Source organism: Coregonus clupeaformis, chromosome 33, assembly GCF_020615455.1.
Source record: "Coregonus clupeaformis isolate EN_2021a chromosome 33, ASM2061545v1, whole genome shotgun sequence".
In the NCBI taxonomy this organism is placed as follows: domain Eukaryota; kingdom Metazoa; phylum Chordata; class Actinopteri; order Salmoniformes; family Salmonidae; genus Coregonus; species Coregonus clupeaformis.
In genome coordinates, this window is record NC_059224.1 from 28,432,401 (window position 1) to 28,455,488 (window position 23,088).

The 23,088-nt window shown below is 42.8% G+C and overlaps 1 protein-coding gene across 2 annotated transcripts in view; it reads right to left on the reverse strand.

The window, feature by feature from the left end:
• LOC121548951 (mannosyl-oligosaccharide 1,2-alpha-mannosidase IA) overlaps positions 1-23,088 on the reverse strand; it is a 183,965-nt gene that overhangs the window by 82,030 nt on the left and 78,847 nt on the right. For both annotated transcript variants that reach the window (XM_041860637.2, XM_041860638.1), the window contains exon 4: positions 4,167-4,247. In XM_041860637.2, coding sequence (XP_041716571.2) covers positions 4,167-4,247 — 81 coding nt within the window. The remainder of the gene's footprint in view (positions 1-4,166; positions 4,248-23,088) is intronic.

The window sequence follows — 23,088 nt, forward strand, 5'->3', positions numbered from 1 at the left end:
AAAAAAGACTGCAGCAGCCAGGCTTAGTAGCTAAATCATTGGCGAGAGAGGAGAGTAGCTAGCTCCTGTACAAAAACAGGCAGGTTGGTTGGTTCCAGGTTTCTTAATCTTAGGCAGCATATGAGATCCAGGCTAAATTGCATCTAGAATGGAGAAGGAGAGATCCAACAGGCAGCTTCCATGTATCTGGGAGAGGCTCCACAGCCAGGGCTGTCTACTTTCCAGCAAAGCCCAGCCAGACTCCCTGCAGACCAGGCCCTGATCATCAGTGACCGGCAGACAGACAGACACTGGGCCTAATTCAACAGCACCACACTGAGAATCACACTGTTTAAATAGCACTGCTGGCACTACAATACATCTCCATACAATATTTTTGTAATGTCTCAAACATAGCACAGCCAAATGCACCCCCTACCATGAAATGACTGGCAAAATGTTTCAGGCGGGTTTCACAAAGAGGTATTTAACTTGGCTCCCCGATCTCTGAATTATTTAGTCGCACGTGATATTTCTTCCTTCCACTGACATGGTAAAATGTTCACATTGTGGGGTACTCAGTGCTCACTTTAACCATTAGTCTGAATACCCATGGAGCATGGAGTTACATGTAAGGTACACTGGTCCACTATTGAGGGAGCGATTTCACCCCAAGAACCTTCTCCTTAAGAAAAAAAATCTGATTGACATAAGATCCAAGATTATCAAAATCTCCCCAGCGTAAGATTGTCACAGTAATCAGGTAAGAGCGTGGATGAGTGTTTGTGCTGTCCCTAATCTCTGAGTGGATATTAAAACCTCTGGGGTCCATCCAGCCCTTTCATTCCGGATTCCCAAATAGCTTTGGTCGGTTATGTAAAATTACTTATGGCTCCCGCTCAATATCTGATCCATTGAGACGTTAAGTGCTTTGCTCTGACAGGTTGGTATGTCCCGCTCAGCAACACGTCAGAGATTGAAAACTGGCCAGCCATAAATAACACTGAGCCTAAATCAGCCCTGTATTAATCCAATCCATTACTCATAGTAGGGAAAAACAGCCAAGGTCTAAATCAGAGGTGACCTGGGACCAGGTGGCCTTCACTTCAGCACAACTTATGAATGGTTAACAACTCCACTGCATCAATAGCTCATTTCAGAAGGCCCTGGTATAATTGATCTGGCAGTCCATTAAGCTGTTTGCGATGCAGACGAAGGCCACTCCCACTCAGAAGAACAATGAGCGAATCAGGAGGAGAGGCTCTTTATGGCTCCTTCACCATGATGATGATCAAGTGTCTGATTCGGCTCTCCTATCAGGCGTCTCAGGGCTGGGTAACAGACAAGGACAGGCCTGATCAGTATGCAGGGCTGGAGCTGTAGCTTCACTGATAGAAATGTCATCAAAGGGTCCAGCCCGCTTTGAGTTCCAGCCAAGGGAAGGGCACAGGGGCCGTCACTGAAGCCAGGGAGAGATCTCAGAGCCTGCCTCCCAGGCCCCATCTCCCCTCCCACCCACCACCAGGCCTCCTGCACGTGTCTCAGCCTCCATTGTCTTGCTCCAGGCAGCTTAAAGTGGGTCGGGCATCCAGAACTGACTCCCTCTACGGTCTCCTGCAGGACACGGAGGAGCTCCCTGGAAACAGGTTCTAAAGGCTCACATCAATGGGTCCGCCGCTCTTAGAGGATGAAAGGGTGAACAGAGCAAAGTGCGCTCAGTTTTAGAGAGGAGAAAATGGATCCAATCTGCTGGGAGTGACACAGCCTCACTGTACAGGTATTGAAATACAACAAGGGAGAATGAAGGGGAGTTCACTACAACACTAACACACCTGGTACACTTGTTATGTTTGTCAATTACAACATTTCCCATTGCTGCACTCAAGGATATTATTTTCTACAGTGTTTTGGAGATAATGGGAATTGAAGCAGATTTATACATTGAGGTAATTCAAACACCCTCTTCCCTGTGTAAATCCCTGTAGACTAAGCAATGTCCAGGCTAAGCTGCGGAGCACTACAAAACAGCATTATGCCACACTTATCACATGGGGTTATGATGAAAAACTGCATGGGACAGGCTTCCCAATACAAGAACCACAAAAAGGTGTTGCTTTCAACCACAAACCTGTACAACCTGTAGCCTTCCCACATGATGCGTCACTAGAGTACTGGCAATTTCCCTGGCATTCATTCATCTGCAAATAAAATACCATGAACTGGCTGGTACATCTGCCTACTGTAAGCCCATTTAGTCCTGTGGATTTCTGCCTCAGGATATAGTGGCTCTTACAGAGTGGATTTTAACATAATAAATACACCGGGAACAGAATAAAAGGATTACATATTCCCCACTCTCCAAACCATAAAATAATAAAACCTGCAAATCCGGAGAACACCATTGTAGTTGCTTCTGTGAACCACTCTCCCCTGTTCCTGTCACTGCTGCTTAACGGTGTGACTTGCCTCTCCTTAACCTCATCTCATCTACATTTTACGGTTCAGAAATACCATTAGTATGAATGGGAGCGAAAATTACAATGAATTACAATGAGATTTCAACACACAGCATGCAATGCAATGCCTTTCCAGCTTTTGTGTGCAAGTCCTGGACATAACACATTGCCATGTTCTTTGTATTCATTAGTACAGGGAATTTCCATAGCAAGCCAATATGCCAGCTTATTTTATTTTTTACAGAGCATGCTGTACGGTGATGAAAACTTCCCCCAGTGTCTCTCCCAGTGTGTCAGAACAAAATGATGGGAAGGACGACGAAGGCATGCACAAGCTCTTGACAATTCCTGTAGGAAAATAACACACTCAAAACCCTGGCTGCTTCTGGGGTCTGTCAACAGAGAGCACTTCGAGAAGCCTCGTGTTATAAGGTAAAGCATTACTGTCAACCTCACTCTCCAGTAATTCAAATTGCATAAACACTCAAGAGGACCTATTTCATACCACTTGACCTTAATTGGAGGGAAATTATATTTAATTAGATAATTGCTCTGAAATAATTGGCAATGTTTGATAAACAGCATCCTTCAGAATGATGCATGGCTTCATAATCTAAACACAGTCCTGTGACATGTGGGGGGGAGAAGAATTGCAGTACACTCTCCATTTCATAAAAAACCTCTTGCAGGCGAAAACGTGTAAGAGTCTGAAATAATTCCAGTTCAGAACTCCAACTGAGTTTCCAGCCTCTGTAAACCTCGACTTACTTGATAGTAAGTCGGAGTGGTGTGACGCTAAGAGGAAACAAAGATCAGCTTCTCTTTTTTCTTCTGTTTCTTTCCGATTCCTTTTAGATTTGGAAAAACTCTACAGAGACTTTCTTTGCTGAGCTCATTACACTTCTAAATTGCTTTCTCCCACTCTGGTATTGCTACTGTCATTCTGTTTATGAGAGCCACTTAGCTTGGAACCAAGGTTCAGTAGTTCCCTGAAACCCTACTGAAATGGGGGAGATAAAAAGCATAGATCTTCTGGTCGGAAAAGTCTTCCTGCCTGCTGAAATTCAGTTATTAAAAGCACTTTGCTAAAACAGGTTGGTTTTTAAACTGGTTGTTTTTTGGCTTATTTGGAGGTATCTATGAATATCTTATCTTCAAGCCAGTCATTATAGCAGGTAATTAAAAACCTCTGCCTGCATGAAGAGAAATAGAGGGATGATAGTAGTAGTCACAACAGCTGAATGGGAAAATGGGTTTGGTCCCAAAGACATAGTTTCCTGACAATGTGATAGAACTGCAGTCCCACACAAATCCCAGAGTTGGCAGGCAGAAGGAGCCTTCCTCTCAGAAGAGATTAGCTAAGCCCCTGATATATTTTCAGAGCTTTACATCTCCCTGAACGACTACCCTGCCCTCAAGAGATTGGCAGGCAGTAAAGCGCTCACCTCTCTTTCACAGCTCAACGTTCAGCAACTTTGGAACAACGCTGTTCCAACATTGCTGCAATAAGATTATTTGACGCCTCACATCACTCTAATCTGAGGGGAAATGGTTGTTCAACTATTGGCGGCTATCTCTATGTAATTATCTCAGTTAACATGGTCTCTATCAAACTGGAGTCAGATGGAATAAACTAGGTCCTCTTTTCCTCATTACATGCATCAGATCTTGTCCAGTTGTAGCGTTCAGAGTTCTGGGCAGCAGCATCAGTTTCCACAGTTCGGTACATACCTCTTTGCCGGAGAGGTAATAGGCGGAGAGCAGGCCTCCGACAAACCGGATGTTCACTTCAAAGACTGAGACCTCAGCATTCTGCAGAGAGAACAAACAAATACAGCGATAGAGATATAGAGGGATGGAGAGAGAGACGGAGGGGGAGGAGAGAGAGAGAGAGACAAAGGATACATGATTAGGAGTATTCAATCTGCTGAGTCACCAGGCAGCAGCTGGCAGGTGGTACACAGGGTAAGAATATCTTCACATCACACACTGAATGTAAAGACAGCAGACAGACATCGCTGTGGGTTACACCTGAAGACACACTGAGGTATCAAAACCCTTAGCCCAGTTCTTTACAGAGGACTCCATACCTCAGAGAATATTTTTAAGTAGACCACCTAATATTACAAACATTTGACAATTTCTATTGAGATGAGTGTGTTCCACTAATGTATTCCCATGGTAAAGACAGAAAACAGAGAGGAGGGACTGTCAGAGAATGGACTTCCACAGTGCTCGCACAGCGCCGAGGCTAACCAACTCTGGAAAAAGTTATCTATAATTGAGAAAATAGTCACCCTGCAAGTTTAGTGTCATTTCATCTTAAGGTCAAGCTGGGAAGCACACGTCTCCACCAACAAACATGAACCAATATGAAGTGGTGATGAGATGCCTTCCTGGCATGGAACCCCATCAGGCCCAAACACAGATCTGCACTCAGCCTATTTCCCTCCAAAGGGCCCCAGGCTTTGTTTTCTCCATTATGATAGCCAGGCTTATTACCCATATCCATTCCTCATGTAGATTTTCATTACTCTGAAAAGAAGCATGTGGAGCCCATTCATCCAGAATAAAGTCCTATAGGCCTACAGTACTTTTAGTACTGACAAATGGCTTTGATAACCTCATCCTAACCTCGAGCCCTTTGCTTTATATGATAGATAAAATGGTAGATCATGTAGAGTGGTCTTAAAATATTTATGTTAATCTAATATTACTATGTGCGTATTCCTTGAGGTTTTAGTGCGAGGAAAAGTTAATGTTATTGCCTGTACTTTGAGTGGACCACATTTTAAAAACTGTGCATGGAGGGAGTTTCAGTGACAATGGTTGGTAATTATACCAAATAACAAGTAAATATCAGTAGCTAAGACTTTTTTTGTTGTCCTCATTTCCAGATATAAGCAATTATTTTATATTTGACAGAGAAATGTTTAACTTTGGCTATTGTTTCCTGTTGACTATTTGTTTGGGACAAACAGCAGATGAGGGAATAAAACATTTGTTCATATATTTTTTTCTTAGATGTTCTCAATATGAAGGCTTCTCTGTATTACTCTTTGTATTTGACTAACAATTTCTACATGAGTAAACTAATCTGGTCCGGAGAGATACAGTTCTATTACTCAATAGTAAAGAACTTGTGAGAGGCAGGCAAACAATATCATTTAAAGCCGGGCTGTCTGACTACCTTATAATTAAAATAAATGTATTTAGACCTGCAAACCTGCAGACCGTGAAATCCAAATTCATAATATTTCTGCTAGCATTATCAATGGTGTGTTAATGACTTCAAATTATGACGGATGGCAGTTGTTTACATGGGGAAAGCATTGTTCATTACTGTGTTCATTACAGTGTTTTTCCCTGACTGTGGACAGAAGGACTTGGCACACCTTAATAACTGTTGAGGAGGGGTTGAACTCTTCTGAGGTATCCTGAGGACACTGCTGTAGCTACTAGCTAGGTACTGTAGCGTAGGTGCTTTCCTCTCAGAGAGGAGGACTTCTGTTCTGTTCTGTGGACAGCCATTATCACGAGGCCCTGTCTCTCGCTCACATCAAGAAACCACGGACAAACATCAGAGAGCTGTTCTGGCCTTCAGTCAAGAACTTCAGTGAGGCCAAAGCTTCAAGAGGATTTCATTGAGCATCTGCTGCACTGCACTCAGTGTTCAATTCCACTTACTGCCAGGTTTTGAAAATAAAGTGGCATTAGAGGAAATACGTTTTGGGGATACTAATGAGGTACAAAAAACATGAAGAACATCTAAATGTGATTACGTATTGTAGCCATTAATGGTGCAAATTCCGTAAAAGGGATCAAATCTAGAGTGCCAAAATAACTTAAACTGACAACAGCCTCAATGTATTCAGACCAGATGTTACGGGTTGCACACGGTATCCTGGCGTGAGTCATTGCTGAATTCCCTAATGTATGAAGTCCTCCTGCTGCTGTTTTTGTAAATATGCAAAGTCTTCAAGTGTCAAGTTTTATTAGTTGTATGTGCGGGATACACATTGTATACATTGCCCAACGAAATACTTAGCTGCAGGTTCCTTTTCGACAATGCAACAACAATAAGAAATAATAAAAGATAAGAACTTCAGCTATTGCAAAATACGGCTGCTAGAATCTTGACTAAAACAAACAAAATTGTATTATATTACTCCAGTACTAGCCTCTCTGCTGATTTCATGGTTTTATTGCTAACCTACAAAGCATTAGACTTTCTCCTACCTATCTCTCAGTTTTGGTCCAGCCGTACATACAGTGCATTCGGAAAGTATTCAGACCCCTTGTATTCAGACTTTTTCCACATTTTGTTACGTTACAGCCTTATTCTAAAATGGATTACATTTTTTTTTTCTTCTCATCAATAACCCATAATGACAAAGCAAAAACAGGTTTTTAGATTTAAAAAAACCCGGAAATATCATATTTACATACAGTGAGGGAAAAAAGTATTTGATCCCCTGCTGATTTTGTACGTTTGCCCACTGACAAAGACATGATCAGTCTATAATTTTAATGGTAGGTTTATTTGAACAGTGAGAGACAGAATTTGACCCCTCTGCAAAACATGGCTTAGTACTTGGTGGCAAAACCCTTGTTGGCAATCACAGAGGTCAGATGTTTCTTGTAGTTGGCCCCCAGGTTTGCACAAATCTCAGGAGGGATTTTGTTCCACTCCTCTTTGCAGATCTTCTCCAAGTCATTAAGGTTTCGAGGCTGACATTTGGCAACTCGAACCTTCAGCTCCCTCCACAGATTTTCTATGGGATTAAGGTCTGGAGACTGGCTAGGCCACTCCAGGACCTTAATGTGCTTCTTCTTGAGCCACTCCTTTGTTGCCTTGGCCGTGTGTTTTGGGTCATTGTCATGCTGGAATACCCATCCACAACCCATGTTCAATTCCCTGGCTGAGGGAAGGAGGTTCTCACCCAAGATTTGACGGTACATGGCCCCGTCCATCGTCCCTTTGATGCGGTGAAGTTGTCCTGTCCCCTTAGCAGAAAAGCACCCCCAAAGCATAATGTTTCCACCTCCATGTTTGACGGTGAGGATGGTGTTCTTGGGGTCATAGGCAGCATTCCTCCTCCTCCAAACACGGCGAGTTGAGTTGATGCCAAAGAGCTCGATTTTGGTCTCATCTGACCACAACACTTTCACCCAGTTCTCCTCTGAATCATTCAGATGTTAATTGGCAAACTTCAGACGGGCCTGTATATGTGCTTTCTTGAGCAGGGGGACATTGCGGGCGCTGCAGGATTTCAGTCCTTTACGGCATATTGTGTTACCAATTGTTTTCTTGGTGACTATGGTCCCAGCTGCCTTGAGATCATTGACAAGATCCTCTCGTGTATTTCTATTTTGTGTTTCTTCCATTTGCGAATAATCGCACCAACTGTTGTCACCTTCTCACCAAGATGCTTGGCGATGGTCTTGTAGCCCATTCCAGCCTTGTGTAGTTCTACAATCTTGTCCCTGACATCCTTGGAGAGCTCTTTGGTCTTGCCCATGGTGGAGAGTTTGGAATCTGATTGATTGATTGCTTCTGTGGACAGGTGTCTTTTATACAGGTAACAAGCTGAGATTAGGAGCACTCCCTTTAAGAGTGTGCTCCTAATCTCAGTTTGTTACCTGTATAAAAACACCTGGGAGCCAGAAATCTTTCTGATTGAGAGGGGGTCAAATACTTATTTCCCTCATTAAAATGCAAATCAATTTATAACATTTTTGACATGCATTTTTCTGGATTTTTTTGTTGTTATTCTGTCTCTCACTGTTCAAATAAACCTACCATTAAAATTATAGACTGATCATTTCTTTGTCAATGGGCAAACGTACAAAATCAGCAGGGGATCAAATACTTTTTTCCCCTCACTGTAACTATTCAGAACCTTTACTCAGTACTTTGTTGAAACACCTTTGGCAGCGATTACAGCCTAGAGTCTTCTTGGGTGTGACGCTACAAGCTTGGCACACCAGTATTTGGGGAGTTTCTCCCATTTTTCTCTGCAGATCCTCTCAAGCTCTGTCAGGTTGGATGGGGAGCATTGCTGCTCAGCTATTTTCAGGTCTCTCAAGAGCTCTGGAGCAGGTTTTCATCAAGGATCTCTCTGTACTTTGCTACGTTCATCTTCCCTCGATCCTGAGGAGTGGCTTCCGTTTGGCCACTCTACCATAAAAGGCCTGATTGTTGGAGTGCTGCAGAGATGGTTGTCCTTCTGGAAGGTTCTCCCATCTCCACAGAGGAACTCTGGAGCTCTTTCAGAGTGCCCATCAGGTTCTTGGCCACCTTCCTGACCAAGGCCCTTCTCTCCCGATTGCTCAGTTTGGCCGGGCGGCCAGCTCTAGGAAGAGTCTTGGTGGTTCCAAACTTCTTCCATGTAAGAATGATGGAGGCCACTGTGTTCTTGGGGACCTTCAATGCTGCAGAAATGTTTTGGTACCCTTCCCCAGATCTGTGCCTTGACACAATCCTGTCTTGGAGCTCTACGGACAATTCATTCGACCTCATGGCTTGGTTTTTGCTCTGACAACTGTGGGACCTTATATAGACAGGTGTGTGCCTTTCCAAATCAAGTCCAATCAATTGAATTAACCACAGGTGGACTCCAATCAAGTTATAGAAACATCTCAAGGATGATCAATGGAAACAGGATGCTCCTGAGCTCAATTTCGAGTCTCATAGCAAAGGGTCTGAATACTTATGTAAATATGGTATTTCTGTTTTGTTTTTTTGATAAATTTGCAAAAATTTCTAAAATGTCTAATCCATTTTAGAATAAGGCAGTAACGTAACAAAATGTGGAAAAAGGGAAGGGGTCTGAATACTTTCCGAATGCACTGTACCTACACGTACACTACGGTCACAAGACACAGGCCTCATTGTTTCTAGAATTTCTAAGCAAACAGCTGGAGGCAGGGCTTTCTCCTATAGAGCTACATTTTTATGGAATGGTCTGCCGATCCATGTGAGAGACGCAGACTCGGTCTCGACATTTAAGTCTTTACTGAAGACTCATCTCTTCAGTAGGTCCTATGATTGTTTGTAGTCTGGCCCAGGGGTACGAAGGAGAACGGCAAGGCACTGGAGTGACAAACCACCCTTGCTGTCTCTGCCTGGCCGGCTCCCCTTTCTCCACTGGGATTCTTTGCCTCTGACCCTTTTACGGGGGCTGAGTCACTGGCTTGCTAGTGCTCTCCCATGCTATCCCTAGGAAGGGTTAATCACGTCATGTCAGTCTTTTTTGCTATACTCGACTTGAGTGGGTTGAGTCATTGACTTGATCTTCCTGTCCGGATTTGCGCCCCCTCTTAGTGAGACAGAGTAGGTGAACGGATTATCTCTGCATCTGTGGTTGCCTCTGTGAAGCATGGAGGAGGAGGTGTGATGGTGTGGTGACACTGTCAGTGATATATTTAGAATTCAAGTCATACTTAACCAGCATGGCTACCACAACAGCATTCTGCTGCGATACACCATCTGGTTTACGCTTAGTGGGACTATCATTTGTTTTTCAACAGGACAATGACCCAAAACACACCTCCAGGCTGTGTAAGGGCTATTTGACCAAGAATGAGAGTGATGGAGTGCTGCATCAGATGACCTGGCCTCCACTATCCCCCGACCTCAACCCAATTGAGATGGTTTATGATTAATTGAACTGCAGAGTGAAGGAAAAGCAGCCAACAAGTGCTCAGCATATATGGGAACTCCTTCAAGACTGTTGGAAAAGCATTCCACGTGACTACCTCATGAAGCTGGTTGAGAGAATGCCAAGAGTGTGCAAAGCTGTCATCAAGGCAAATGGTGGCTATTTGAAGAATCTCAAATATAAAATATATTTGGATTTGTTTAACACTTTTTTTGGTTACTACATGATTCCATATGTGTTATTTCATAGTTTTGATGTCTTCACTATTATTCTACAATGAAGAAAATAGTAAAAATAAAGAAAAACCCTTGAATGAGTATGTGTGTCCAAACTTTTGACTGGTACTTTACATTTTTAAAGTTTGCAAACATTTCTAAAGAACTGTTTTTGCTTTGTCATTTTGGGGTATTGTGTGTAGATTGATGAGGGAAAAAAATAATTTAATCAATTTCAGAATAAGGCTGTAACCTAACAAAATGTGGAAAAAGTCAAGGGGTCTGAATACTTTCCAAATGCACTGTAAATGGCTCAGTAGAATAGATGAAACATTTTACCATAAATATAATACAGAAAGGCACACATTTATAGTCCAATATTGGCATGCGTCTTCAAGTCTTCATGAAAGACTTTCCAAAACACAGGGGCCAAACATAGCTGTACTAAACAGTGGTTCATTAACACTTCACTGTTAAGAGTAGCAACAGTCATCAAAATTGTCAAAAGGTTTTAAAAACAATTCTAAGAAATGCAACAGTTGGACAATGGATAAAGATACTCCAAACGTTTACAATTTTTATAATCCATCAGATATCGACTGAATTACAGCACAATAAACATTTTATTGGCATGGACAAATCAGGAATGGAGTTCAGCGATTTGTGGAAATTCAAGAATTCCATTTATTGTCAGATTTCAAATTGTTTTACTTAGAATGCACTCATATATACACTGAGTGCACCAAACATTAAGAACACCTTAAGAACACCAGCCTCAATTTGTCGGGGCATGGACTCTACAAGGTGTTGCAGCTCTTGACACAAACCGGTGCGCCTGGCCATACCCCGTTTAAAGGCACTTAAATATTTTGTCTTGCCATTCACCCTCTGAATGGCAGACATACAAAATCCATGTCTCAAGGCATAAAAGTCCTTCTTTAACACTGATTGAAGTGGATTTAACAAGTGACATCAATAAGGGATCATAGCGTTCACCAGTCTATGTCATGGAAAGAACAGGTGTTTATAATGTTTTTTACACTCAGTGTACATTTTCTTATTGTATCAGATATTTTATGAATATTTTGTGTTCAAATAACAAATATTATATGCACATAATCTGCATAAATAAGGTGTATTTGCATATATTAATCAGTTAACATAAAGGGGTGGAAGAGGGCTGCAACTACCAAACAATTGATTTGTCTACCATGCCTGCACTCACCTACGCTACGCTGTCTATACTGCCTCATTAGGGGTTCAGCAGCGAAGCTGGTGAAACCCTATTGTATGTGTTCTGGTTCATTATTGTTATAATTATTATAATATAATACTGGTTCTGCAAATTTGGTGAAATAAATGCTAATTCCTGTGAGATAATAAGCCCTAGTAGGATGCACATTTGCATGATGGTAAAGACCCATGAAAATCCTAACTTTGAAAGCTCACGCCCAGCATGCCGTGACCTAGAGTCATGAAATTCAGTACATAAGTCCCTCTCCTCACAAGGAACAAATTTGCCTCAAGGACACACAAGGTCCGCCATGATGGAATTTCCGGTATTTTGAATTTTGTGAAAAACACTTTAAAAACACTACTCTTCTGGCACCGAATGACCGATCTGCACGAAACTTGCTATGTGGCATCTATGGACAATATTTTCGAGACTAGTCCCTAAAACAACATGGGTGCTATTAACCAATAGTCATGTGGGCGTGATCTGGCACATAAATCAGTCACGGATAGTTGTATTGTAACACAACTTGGTACACATGTTGCAAACACTGTCAAGGCTGAACATATGCAAGCACTATCTTATCGACCACGCGGTGGTGCTATAACGGGCACATGTTTATATATATATATATATTTTTATATTTTTTATTTTAGTCATTTAGCAGACGCTCTTATCCAGAGCGACTTACAGTTAGTTTATTTTTCATACTGGCCCCCCTTGGGAATCGAACCCACAACCCTGGCGTTGCAAACGCCATGCTCTACCAACTGAGCTACATCCCTGCCGGCCATTCCCTCCCCTACCCTGGACGACGCTGGGCCAATTGTGCGCCGCCCCATGGGTCTCCGGGTCGCGGCCGGCTACGTCAGAGCCTGGATTCGAACCAGGATCTCTAGTGGCACAGCTAGCACTGCGATGCAGTGCCTTAGACCACTGCGCCACTCGGGAGACTATCTGTTTGACTCAGAGTGATGGAATTTGGCACACATGCTCAAGGATACGAGTCTAGCTAACCTGTAAAGTATGGTTGAGTTTGGCCACATTGTGGCGCTGTTGGAAAGGAAAAACCATTGATGCAAGCTCATTGCTCATAGGAAAAATCCTGACCGACCCACACAAAGTCCATAGATGCTATATACCAAATTTGCCGATCAGTCCAGCGGTTCCAGAGAAAAAGACGTTTCATGTAGTAAACATCATTGAAAATGGCCTAAAATACATCAAAAGCATATTATATTGCATGATCAGTTTGATTTTGAACCCCGGCATTGCTATATTTAATTACTGTTGTTGTCACGTTCTCTTGCATATCTAAATATACTTTACATTGTTTGCGAGATCAGCGATAATATCACTATAATCCGAGTGTTCATTTTTGGAAGTTGCTTTCATTTCAGCGCAACTCATTTTTAAACATTTCAACTGTATTAAATTATTACTTTTTTTTAAATTCCACAATAAATGAACACTGATCAAAATAAAAAAAATCCACCCCCTCATTGCCGCAGCAGGTTATGACATCCTCAGGTCCCATAACAGACACAAATTACATTTACATTTTGTTTACATTTTTTTTTACATTTGTTTTAATAACCATTTTGCCACAGCTGGCCATCTATTTTTAAGAATGGTTTCTGAAAATACCTCAAGTTCCACTAGAGAGTGCTTCATTCACCTTTAAAGCAGATAGAAGGGAATTATGCACTTTCAGGTACTCACTCACTTTTTGTAAATAATTTGAACCATTTTATGTCAATGATATATTAAGTGCCTTGCAAAAAATTTATGTAAAAAAATCCACAGGAGCTGATTCGCTTGATCTGCCCCCCTCATTGTAGAACCTTTGACCCACATTTTTTATTTAACAATTGCTTCTGGTACTATCCCTAAGATCTGGAAAATGGCACATGTCCTCCCCCTTTACAAAGGTGGAGATCCTTTTAAAAATATTAGAATCACTGGCAAACTCTCAGCTAATAACTTTTTTAACTTCTAATTATAACGTGTACCTGTTTGGTTTTAGACCTGGACATAACACCGTTTCAGCAGCTATGCTTGTCTTAAATTATACATTAAATTGCTTAGATCATAGGAATCACTGTGCTGCCATATTTATAGACCTATCTAAGGCATTTGATACTGCCAACCACTCACTACTCATTCAAAGATTGTCTGAAATGGGCCTTGACAAGGCGTCTTGCAACTGGTTTAGGAACTGTCTGTCAGACAGGACACAATGTGTGCTTTCTGATGGTGTTAAGTCACCTCGATCTTACTAAAGGTCTCCCACATGGGTCGATTTTGGGACCTTTCCTCTTTACTATTTATATAAATAATATTGGTCTATCTGCAAAAACCTATAACATTCATCTGTATGCAGATGACACATCTGTACGCCATTGCCCCTACGACTGACCAGGCTATATTGGAGCTGCTATCTGATTTTGTTGCCTTGCAGAAAGTCCATGATTATTTAAAATTGGTCAAACTAAATTATGCTTTTTTCTAATACTCGTAGAAGTATTTCAGATGGTTATACACATTTATGCATTGGATAGTTCTTTAATCGTGCAGGTTCCTGCCTATAAATATATGGGCTTTTGGATTGACAAAAATGTGACTTAAAAAAACATACGGATGAGCTAGTTAAGAAGCTGAGATTTAAAGTTGGCTTCTTTTATGGAACTAGATCATGCCTTTCCCTAAACAGCAGGAAGCAGATTGTACAGTCAACTTTCCTGCCAGTTCTTGACTATGGTGACACCATTTATCAGAATGCAGCAGCCACTACTCCTAAACCTTTTGATGCAATCTACCATAGTGCCCTTTGCTTTATCACAGGAGACAGTTTTAATATGCATCACTGCATCCTGTATCAAAAGGTTGGCTGGTCCTGATTAAAGTCCCGTAGATCACTTCATTACTCCCTTTTTGTTTACAAAGCTTTGCTACACAAGCTTCCGACCTACCTCACTTCACTGTTAAAATAGAAAAATATGAGACACCAAACCCGTTCACAGGGACGGTTAACTTTCGAAGTTCCACTAGTACGTACTGATCTAGGTAAATCTGCCTTCATTTTTAGTGCCCCCCCATTTTTGGAATAGCCTACAAAACTCCCTACATCTTAACTCTCTGGTGCCTCTATGGCAGTTTAGGACTTTAATGTTGAATGAGTTGAATGAGATCATTTTGAATTTGTTGTATTGTTGTCCTCAGGGCACCATTGTAAATGAGACCCTGGTCTCGATAGGTTCCCCTAATTAAATAACGTCAAGACAATGTATTCCATTGAGACCATTTCAGCCATTACCGGGGTGTGTTTGACAGGTCATTACAAACAATTCCGCGGTGGTAACATTAGCGGGGAAAAACTACAGGCACAAGCAAGATTATAAAAGAGTCGCAGGAGTAAAATGAAAGCAACCAATCAAGCGAGATTTAAGTGACAAGTGGCTTTTGCACCCCTCAATGGTTGAAAAAGACAGATCCTCAGGTGGGCGGGGCATGTGAGTTGCTATTAATATGCTGAATGAATGAGCTCCAATTCCACGGAATAATCAGACTATAGGGAAAATAACTTTGAGATGGGATTGAGAAGTCTAATGGGAAAATTGAATTGTAGAACCTTGTGTAGAGGTTCTAGAGCTGAGGCTACAGTGAGCTGAGCTCCATCCCATCACAACGTTGAGAGCAATGTTAGTGAATGACAACAACAATAATACTCTCTGACAGTAAAATCATCTCAAGGATGCCCTTGCGTGGACACAAAGAGCAGCAGTGACAACTGACTACTGGAGATGACGCACGAATGCACTTACTAAGCCTGGCCTACACTGCTACACAATAACATGCTGCCACGTCTGTGGATCAGCTGTCAGAGGACCCTTAGTAATTCATCCTCTGATGGCGTGCTTTAGTGTGTGTAGGTGTGTGTGCTTCCCTCAAACCTCTGGCTAGAAAATATCTCTTTGTTCCAGCCTCTGAAAGTTTATTTTGCAGGCTGATGTCCAGCAAGGCTGTGCAGTCCATTACACAGCTCCTGCCTGCGGGCTGACAGTGGAGCCGGGGCCCTTCTATAATACATACAGCCCTTGTCTTTGTTCATGTACTGGCCATGCCTTTCACAGCAGCCCACAACACACAGCTCAACAGATGAAAGATTGCACCCGGGCACAAGGCAGAGGCAAATAAAGATGGGCACCGGGCGTTTGCTCGCTTTCTCTCTCTCTTCCTCTCTCTACACCTCTTCCCAGCAGGACTGAGGGGAAAACAAAAGAGAAATCGTCCCTGGCCATTATAGTCTACGCTGGTTAGAGTGTTGGCTTTGACCAGACCCGTTTTTGTTCTGACCCTGTGTGTCTGTCTATCTGTCATGCTCATTTGTCAGAGTGAGCATGAAATGAATCTCCCAGGGCATGACATGAATCAAAGACTGGGAGTGCTCGACAATTTAATTACAAATGCTTTGCTTGCCACTGTCAATTGGCTAGATGTTTAAGACAAGCGTAATTCCGGCATCCCCACTGCCTTGTCTTGAAACCTGAACATTAAACAGACTCAGAGATGTCTCCCCTGTTCCAGTGGATCTGTATTGAACAGAGGCATCAGCAGATGCAGTGGTACGCTCCTGTCTCTCAGTATTCCAGTCGTGGCTCCTCACTATTACCACAGTGAGGAGGGATGGAGGAACATGACAGAGGTTGGGGCCAAATGGAAAACCAGGGACCACTCCATCCATGTTAAGACAATGTTGCAAGAGAAGGAGATGGAGGAGGGGGTTGTATTTATCTTTGAAATAAATGATTCTGTATTCAGGAGACAAAGTGAATATTAATGCCCAATTCACCAGGGCTTTTGTGGGCTCCTTTATTGTTAGAATTGCTCGAGGGCAGCGAAGTCAAAGCCTTTCAATTAAAAGTTTGTTAATACTCTTCAAGCTTCTGATCACTGAAGTTTATTTCGCTCTCTCCTGCATTTTGAAAAAAACAAGGGTGGACAAGAATTTAGTGCTTCTTAACGAGTTGGTTCTCCCAGGGGAATAAATAATGAATCTGGTTCCACAACATGGGCAGGATCTAAGAAGGCAGAGGAAACAAAGTAAAAGGACTGAAGGTGTTCTTTTCACCATTTCCACGCCAACTACCTCAGCTACATTCTTCAGCTCCTTCACCACCCCTCCTTAATCCATGCTAGTATTGAACATTAATTCACACAGCAACTAGGGCTAATAACGGTGAAAGTGGAAAGGTTAAGACAACCACATTGATTTAATTTGATGAGTCATCACATTTCCTTTAGCTATAACCTTCCTCACCTCTGGCATTCAATCGATCATAGAAACTGCATTATAGAGATATGGAATGGTTCAGTAGTTCAAAAAAGCTGAAATATCACTTTTACATAAGTATGCAGACCCCTTCCTCAGTACTTTGTTGAAGCACCTTTGGCAACGATTACAGCCTCGAGATTTCTTGGGTATGACGCTATAAGCTTGGCACACCTGTATTTGGGGAGTTTCTTCCATTCTTCTCTGCAGATCCTCTTAAGCTCTGTCAGATTGGATGGGGAGCGTTGCTGCACAACAATTTTAGGTCTCTCCAGAGATGTTCGATCGGGTTCAAGACCAGGCTCTGGCTGGGCCACTCGAGGACATTCAGAGACTTGTCCCGAAGCAACTCCTGCATTTTGGCTGTGTGCTTAGGGTCGTTGTCCTGTTGGAAGGTGAACCTTCGCCCCAGTCTGAGGTCCTGAGCGCTCTGGAGCAGGTTTTCATCAAGGATCTCTCTGTACTTTGCTCCGTTAATCTTTGCCTCGATCCTGACTAGTCTCCCAGTCCCTGCCGCTGAAAAATATCCCCACAGCATGATGCTGCCACCACCATGCTTCACCGTAGGGATGGTGCCAGGTTTCCTCCAGACGTGACGCTTGGCATTCAGGCCAAAGAGTTCAATCTTGGTTTCATCAGACCAGAGAATCTTGTTTCTCATGGTCTAAGAGTCTTTAAGTGCCTTTTGGCAAACTCCAAGCGGGCTGTCATGTGCCTTTTATTGAGGAGTGGCTTCCGTCTAGCCACTCTACCATAAAGGCCTGATTGGTGGAGTGCTGCAGAGATGGTTGTCCTTCTGGAAGGTTCTCCCATCTCCACAGAGGAACTTTAGAGCTCTGTCAGAGTGACCATCGGGTTCTTTGTCACCTCCCTGACCAAGGCCCTTCTCTCCCAATTGCTCAGTTTGGCCGGGCGGCCAGCTCTAGGAAGAGTCTTGGTTTTTCTAAACTTCTTCCACTGTGTTCTTGGGGACCTTCAATGCTGCAGACATTTTTTGGTACCCTTCCCCAGATCTGTGCCTCGACACAATCCTGTCTCGGAGCTCTACGGACAATTCCTTCGACCTCATGGCTTGGTTATTTCTCTGACATGCACTGTCAACTGTGGGACCTTATACAGACAGGTGTGTGCCTTTCCAAATCAAGTCCAATCAATTTAATTGACCACAGGCGGACTCCAATCAAGTTGTAGAAACATCTCAAGGATGATCAATGGAAACAGGATGCACCTGAGCTCAATTTCGAGTCTCAATTCAAAGGGTCTGAATACTTATGTAATTAAGGTATTTATGTTTTTTATACAGAGACGATGTGCAGGGGTACGAGGTAATTGAGGTTGCTATGTACTGTATATATAGGTAGGGGTAAAGTGACTAGGCAACAGGATAGATAAGCAGCGTATGTGGTGAGTGTGAAAGTGTGTGTTTGGCGTCAGTATGCATGTGTGTGCGTGTGATTGTGTGTGTGGGCGTATGTAGTGTTTGTGTGTGTGTGTCTATATGTGTATGTTGGGGTGTAAGTATGTGCAAGTGTGTGGGTAGGTAGGGCTGTGGTGGTCATGAAATTTTGTCTGCTGATTATTGTCATGCAAATGACTGCCAGTCTCACAGTAATTTACCATTAATTAACATAAATATGTTTAGCATCTCCAGGCCTCCACACATATAAGCCGCTGACACACACCTTTGGAACATCTACATAAAAAAAAGTATAATAAATATGTTGAGCGTAAAAGTTATCATTTGAAACAGGTCCTATACACTAGATTTAAGAGTTATTTGGCACATTTAGTTGTGAATGATACAAACCTTAGAATGTCTTAGAAATCAAAACATACACTGAGTGTACAAAACATTAAGAACACCTTCCTAATATTGAGTTGTCGGGGCATGGACTCAAGGTGTCGAAAGCGTTCCACAGGTATGCTGGCCCATGTTGACTCCAATGTTTCCCACAGTTGTGTCAAGTTGGCTGGATGTACTTTGATACACACAAGAAACTGTTGAGCATAAAAAACCCAGCAGCGTTGCAGTTCTTGACACAAACTGGTGCGCCTGGCACCTACTACCATACCCAGGTTCAAAGGCCAGTCACCCTCTGAATGGCACACATACACAATCCATGTCTCAACTGTCTCAAGACTTAAAAATCCTTCTTTAACCTGCCTTCATCTACATTGATTCAAGTGGATTTAACAAGTGACATCAATAAGGGATCATAGCTTTCACCTGGATTCACCTGGTCAGTCTGTCATGGAAAGAGCATAATGTTTTGTACACTCAGTGTATATGGGCTACATGATGCGACTATAGGCTATTGACTATTTGAAAAAGTTCGCAAAAAAAGCGATCTGTTCCTTGCCTCAGCCTGCACATCTTTTCTCTCATCAAGTGATCATACACTGCTCCAAAAAAATTAAGGGAACACTAAAATAACACATCCTAGATCTGAATGAATGAAATAATCTTATTAAATACTTTTTTCTTTTCTTAATGTGCTGACAACAAAATCACACAAAAATTATCAATGGAAATCAAATGTATCAACCCATGGAGGTCTGGATTTGGAGTCACCCTCAAAATTAAAGTGGAAAACCACACTACAGGCTGATCCAACTTTGATGTAATGTCCTTAAAACAAGTCAAAATGAGGCTCAGTAGTGTCTGGCCTCCACGTGCCTGTATGACTTCCCTACAACGCCTGGGCATGCTCCTGATGAGGTGGCGGATGCCATGACTGACCCACCGCCAAACCGGTCATGCTGGATAATGTTGCAGGCAGCAGAACGTTCTCCACGGCGTCTCCAGACTCTCTCACGTCTGTCACATGCTCAGTGTGAACCTGCTTTCATCTGTGAAGAGCACAGGGCGCCAGTGGCGAATTTGCCAACCTTGGTGTTCTCTGGCAAATGCCAAACGTCCTGCACGGTGTTGGGCTGTAAGCAGAACCCCCACCTGTGGACGTCGGGCCCTCATACCACCCTCATGGAGTCTGTTTCTGACCGTTTGAGCAGACACATGCACATTTGTGGCCTGCTGGAGGTCATTTTGCAGGGCTCTGGCAGTGCTCCTCCTGCTCCTCCTTGCACAAAGGCGGAGGAAGCAGTCCTGCTGCTGGGTTGTTTCCCTCCTACGGCCTCCTCCACGTCTCCTGATGTACTGGCCTGTCTCCTGGTAGCGCCTCCATGCTCTGGACACTACGCTGACAGACACAGCAAACCTTCTTGCCACAGCTCGCATTGATGTGCCATCCTGGATGAGCTGCACTACCTGAGCCATTTGTGTGGGTTGTAGACTCCGTCTCATGCTACCACTAGAGTGAAAGCACCGCCAGCATTCAAAAGTGACCAAAACATCAGCCAGGAAGCATAGGAACTGAGAAGTGGTCTGTGGTCACCACCTGCAAACCCAGTCCTTTATTGGGGGTGTCTTGCTAATTGCCTATAATTTCCACCTGTTGTCTATTCCATTTGCACAACAGCATGTGAAATGTATTGTCAATCAGTGTTGCTTCCTAAGTGGACAGTTTGATTTCACAGAAGTGTGATTGACTTGGCGTTACATTGTGTTGTTTAAGTGTTCCCTTTATTTTTTTGAGCAGTGTATTTTCACCCATCAGACTATTCTCAATTTAATCTTGCCTTCACTAATATGTAACATTTGTTTCGATTTAGAATGGCCCATTATCAAATAGGTAGGAACAGGGGCATGGGGAAAAATACGTAATCCGTATGCACTCCATTAGTAAAAGGAGGCTGCTTTCCAACAGTTTTAAATCATGCCGGTAGTCTACTCCGGTTTTATAGAGGAAAAGCTGAGAAATAGGCCTCAATATAGTAGCAGATGGGATCCTCCTCTTTTTAGTGGCAACCATCAAAACTCTGCTCTCATATGGGATTGCATATAGAAATGCCTGGGCTTATAAGAACACTTACAGTTGAAGTCTGAAGTTTACATACACCTTAGCCAAATGCATTTAAACTCAGTTTTTCACAATTCCTGAGATTTAATCCTAGTAAAAATACCCTGTCTTATGTCAGTTAGGATCACCACTTTATTTTAAGAATATGAAATGTCAGAATAATAGTAGAGATAATGATTTATTTCAGCTTTTATTTCTTTCATCACATTCCCAGTGGGTCAGAAGTTTACATACACTCAATTAGTATTTGGTAGCATTGCCTTTAAATTGTTTAACTTGGGTCAAACGTTTCGGGTAGCCTTCCACAAGCTTCCCACAATAAGTTGGGTGAATTTTGGCCCATTCCTCCTGACAGAGCTGGTGTAACTGAGTCGGGTTTGTAGGCCTCCTTGCTCGCACACGCTTTTTCAGTTCTGCCCACACATTTTCTATAGGATTGAGGTCAGGGCTTTGTGATGGCCACTCCAATACCTTGACTTTGTTGTCCTTAAGCCATTTTGCCACAAATTTGGAAGTATGCTTGTGGTCGTTGTCCATTTGGAAGGCCCATTTGCGACCAAGCTTTAACTTCCTGACTGATGTCTTGAGATGTTGCTTCAATATATCCACATCATTTTCCTTCCTCATGATGCCATCTATTTTGTGAAGTGCACCAGTCCCTCCTGCAGCAAAGCACCCCCACAGCATGATGCTGCCACCCCCATGCTTCACGGTTGGGATGGTGTTCTCTGGCTTGCAAGCCTTCCCCTTTTCCTCCAAACATAACGATGGTCATTATGGCCAAACAGTTCTATTTTTGTTTCATCAGACCAGAGGACATTTCTCCAAAAAGTACAATCCGTAGTCTGGATTTTTTATGGCGGTTTTGGAGCAGTGGCTTCTTCCTTGCTGAGCAGCCTTTCAGATTATGTCGATATAGGACTCGTTTTACTGTGGATATAGATACTTTTGTACCGGTTTCCTCCAGCATCTTCACAAGGTCCTTTGCTGTTGTTTTGGGATTGATTTGCACTTTTTGCACCAAAGTATGTTCATCTCTAGGAGACAGAACGCGTCTCCTTCCTGAGCAGTATGACGGCTGCGTGGTCCCATGGTGTTTATACTTGCGTACTATTGTTTGTACAGATGAACGTGGTACCTTCAGGCGTTTGGAAATTGCTCCCAAGGATGAACCAGACTTGTGGAGGTCTACAATTATTTTCTGAGGTCTTGGGTGATTTTTTTAGATTTTCCCATGATGTCAAGCAAAGAGGCACTGAGTTTGAAGGTAGGCCTTGAAATACATCCACAGGTACACCTCCAATTGACTCAAATTATGTCAGTTAGCCAATCAAAGCTTCTAAAGGCATGACATCATTTTCTAGAATTTTCCAAGCTGTTTAAAGGCACAGTCAACTTAGTGTATGTAAACTTCTGACCCACTTGAATTGTGATACAGTGAATTATAAGTGAAATAATCTGTCTGTAAACAATTGTTGAAAAAATGACTTGTGTCATGCACAAAGTAGATGTCCTAACCGACTTGCCAAAACTATAGTTTGTGGAGTGGTTGAAAAATGAGTTTTAATGACTCCAACCTAAGTGCATGTACATTTCCGACTTCAACTGTATTTCACTTCATGCCTCAACCACTGTTTGAAAAGCAGGCAGCCTCTTGCTGCGCGACAGGAGATATTCCGCCAAAACTCTGTATGCCATGGGCTCTTCAACTATGTTCCTGCAGCTACCCAGTGCTTAATTTGGTAAACCAAGTGAAATATATTTGGGAACATTGATGTTTTCACAATGAAACATATTGAATTAAACTGTTTGAGGATGTGAGGGCCCATGTCAAATATTTTCAGCCTCCAGAGGGGTAAGAGACGTTGTCGTGGACTCTTCATGACTGTGTTGGTGTGTTTAGACCATGAGATACTTAGTGATGTGGACACCGAAGAACTTGAAGCTCTCGACCCACTCCACTACAGCCCCGTCGATGGGAAGGGGCCGTGCTCTGCCATCCGTTTCCTGTAGTCCACGATCCGCTCCTTTGTCTTACTGACGTTGAGGGAGAGGTTGTTGTCCTGGCACCACACTGATAGGTCACTGACCTCCTCCCTATAGGCTGTCTCATCTTCGTCGGTGATCAGGCCTACCACCGTCTTTTCGTTGGCAAACTTAATGATGGTGTTGGAGTCGTGCACAGCCACGCAGTCGTGGGTGAACAGGAAGCACAGGAAGGGACTAAGCACGCACCCATGAGGGGCCCCCGTGTTGAGGATCAGCGTGGTGGATGTGCTGTTGCCTAC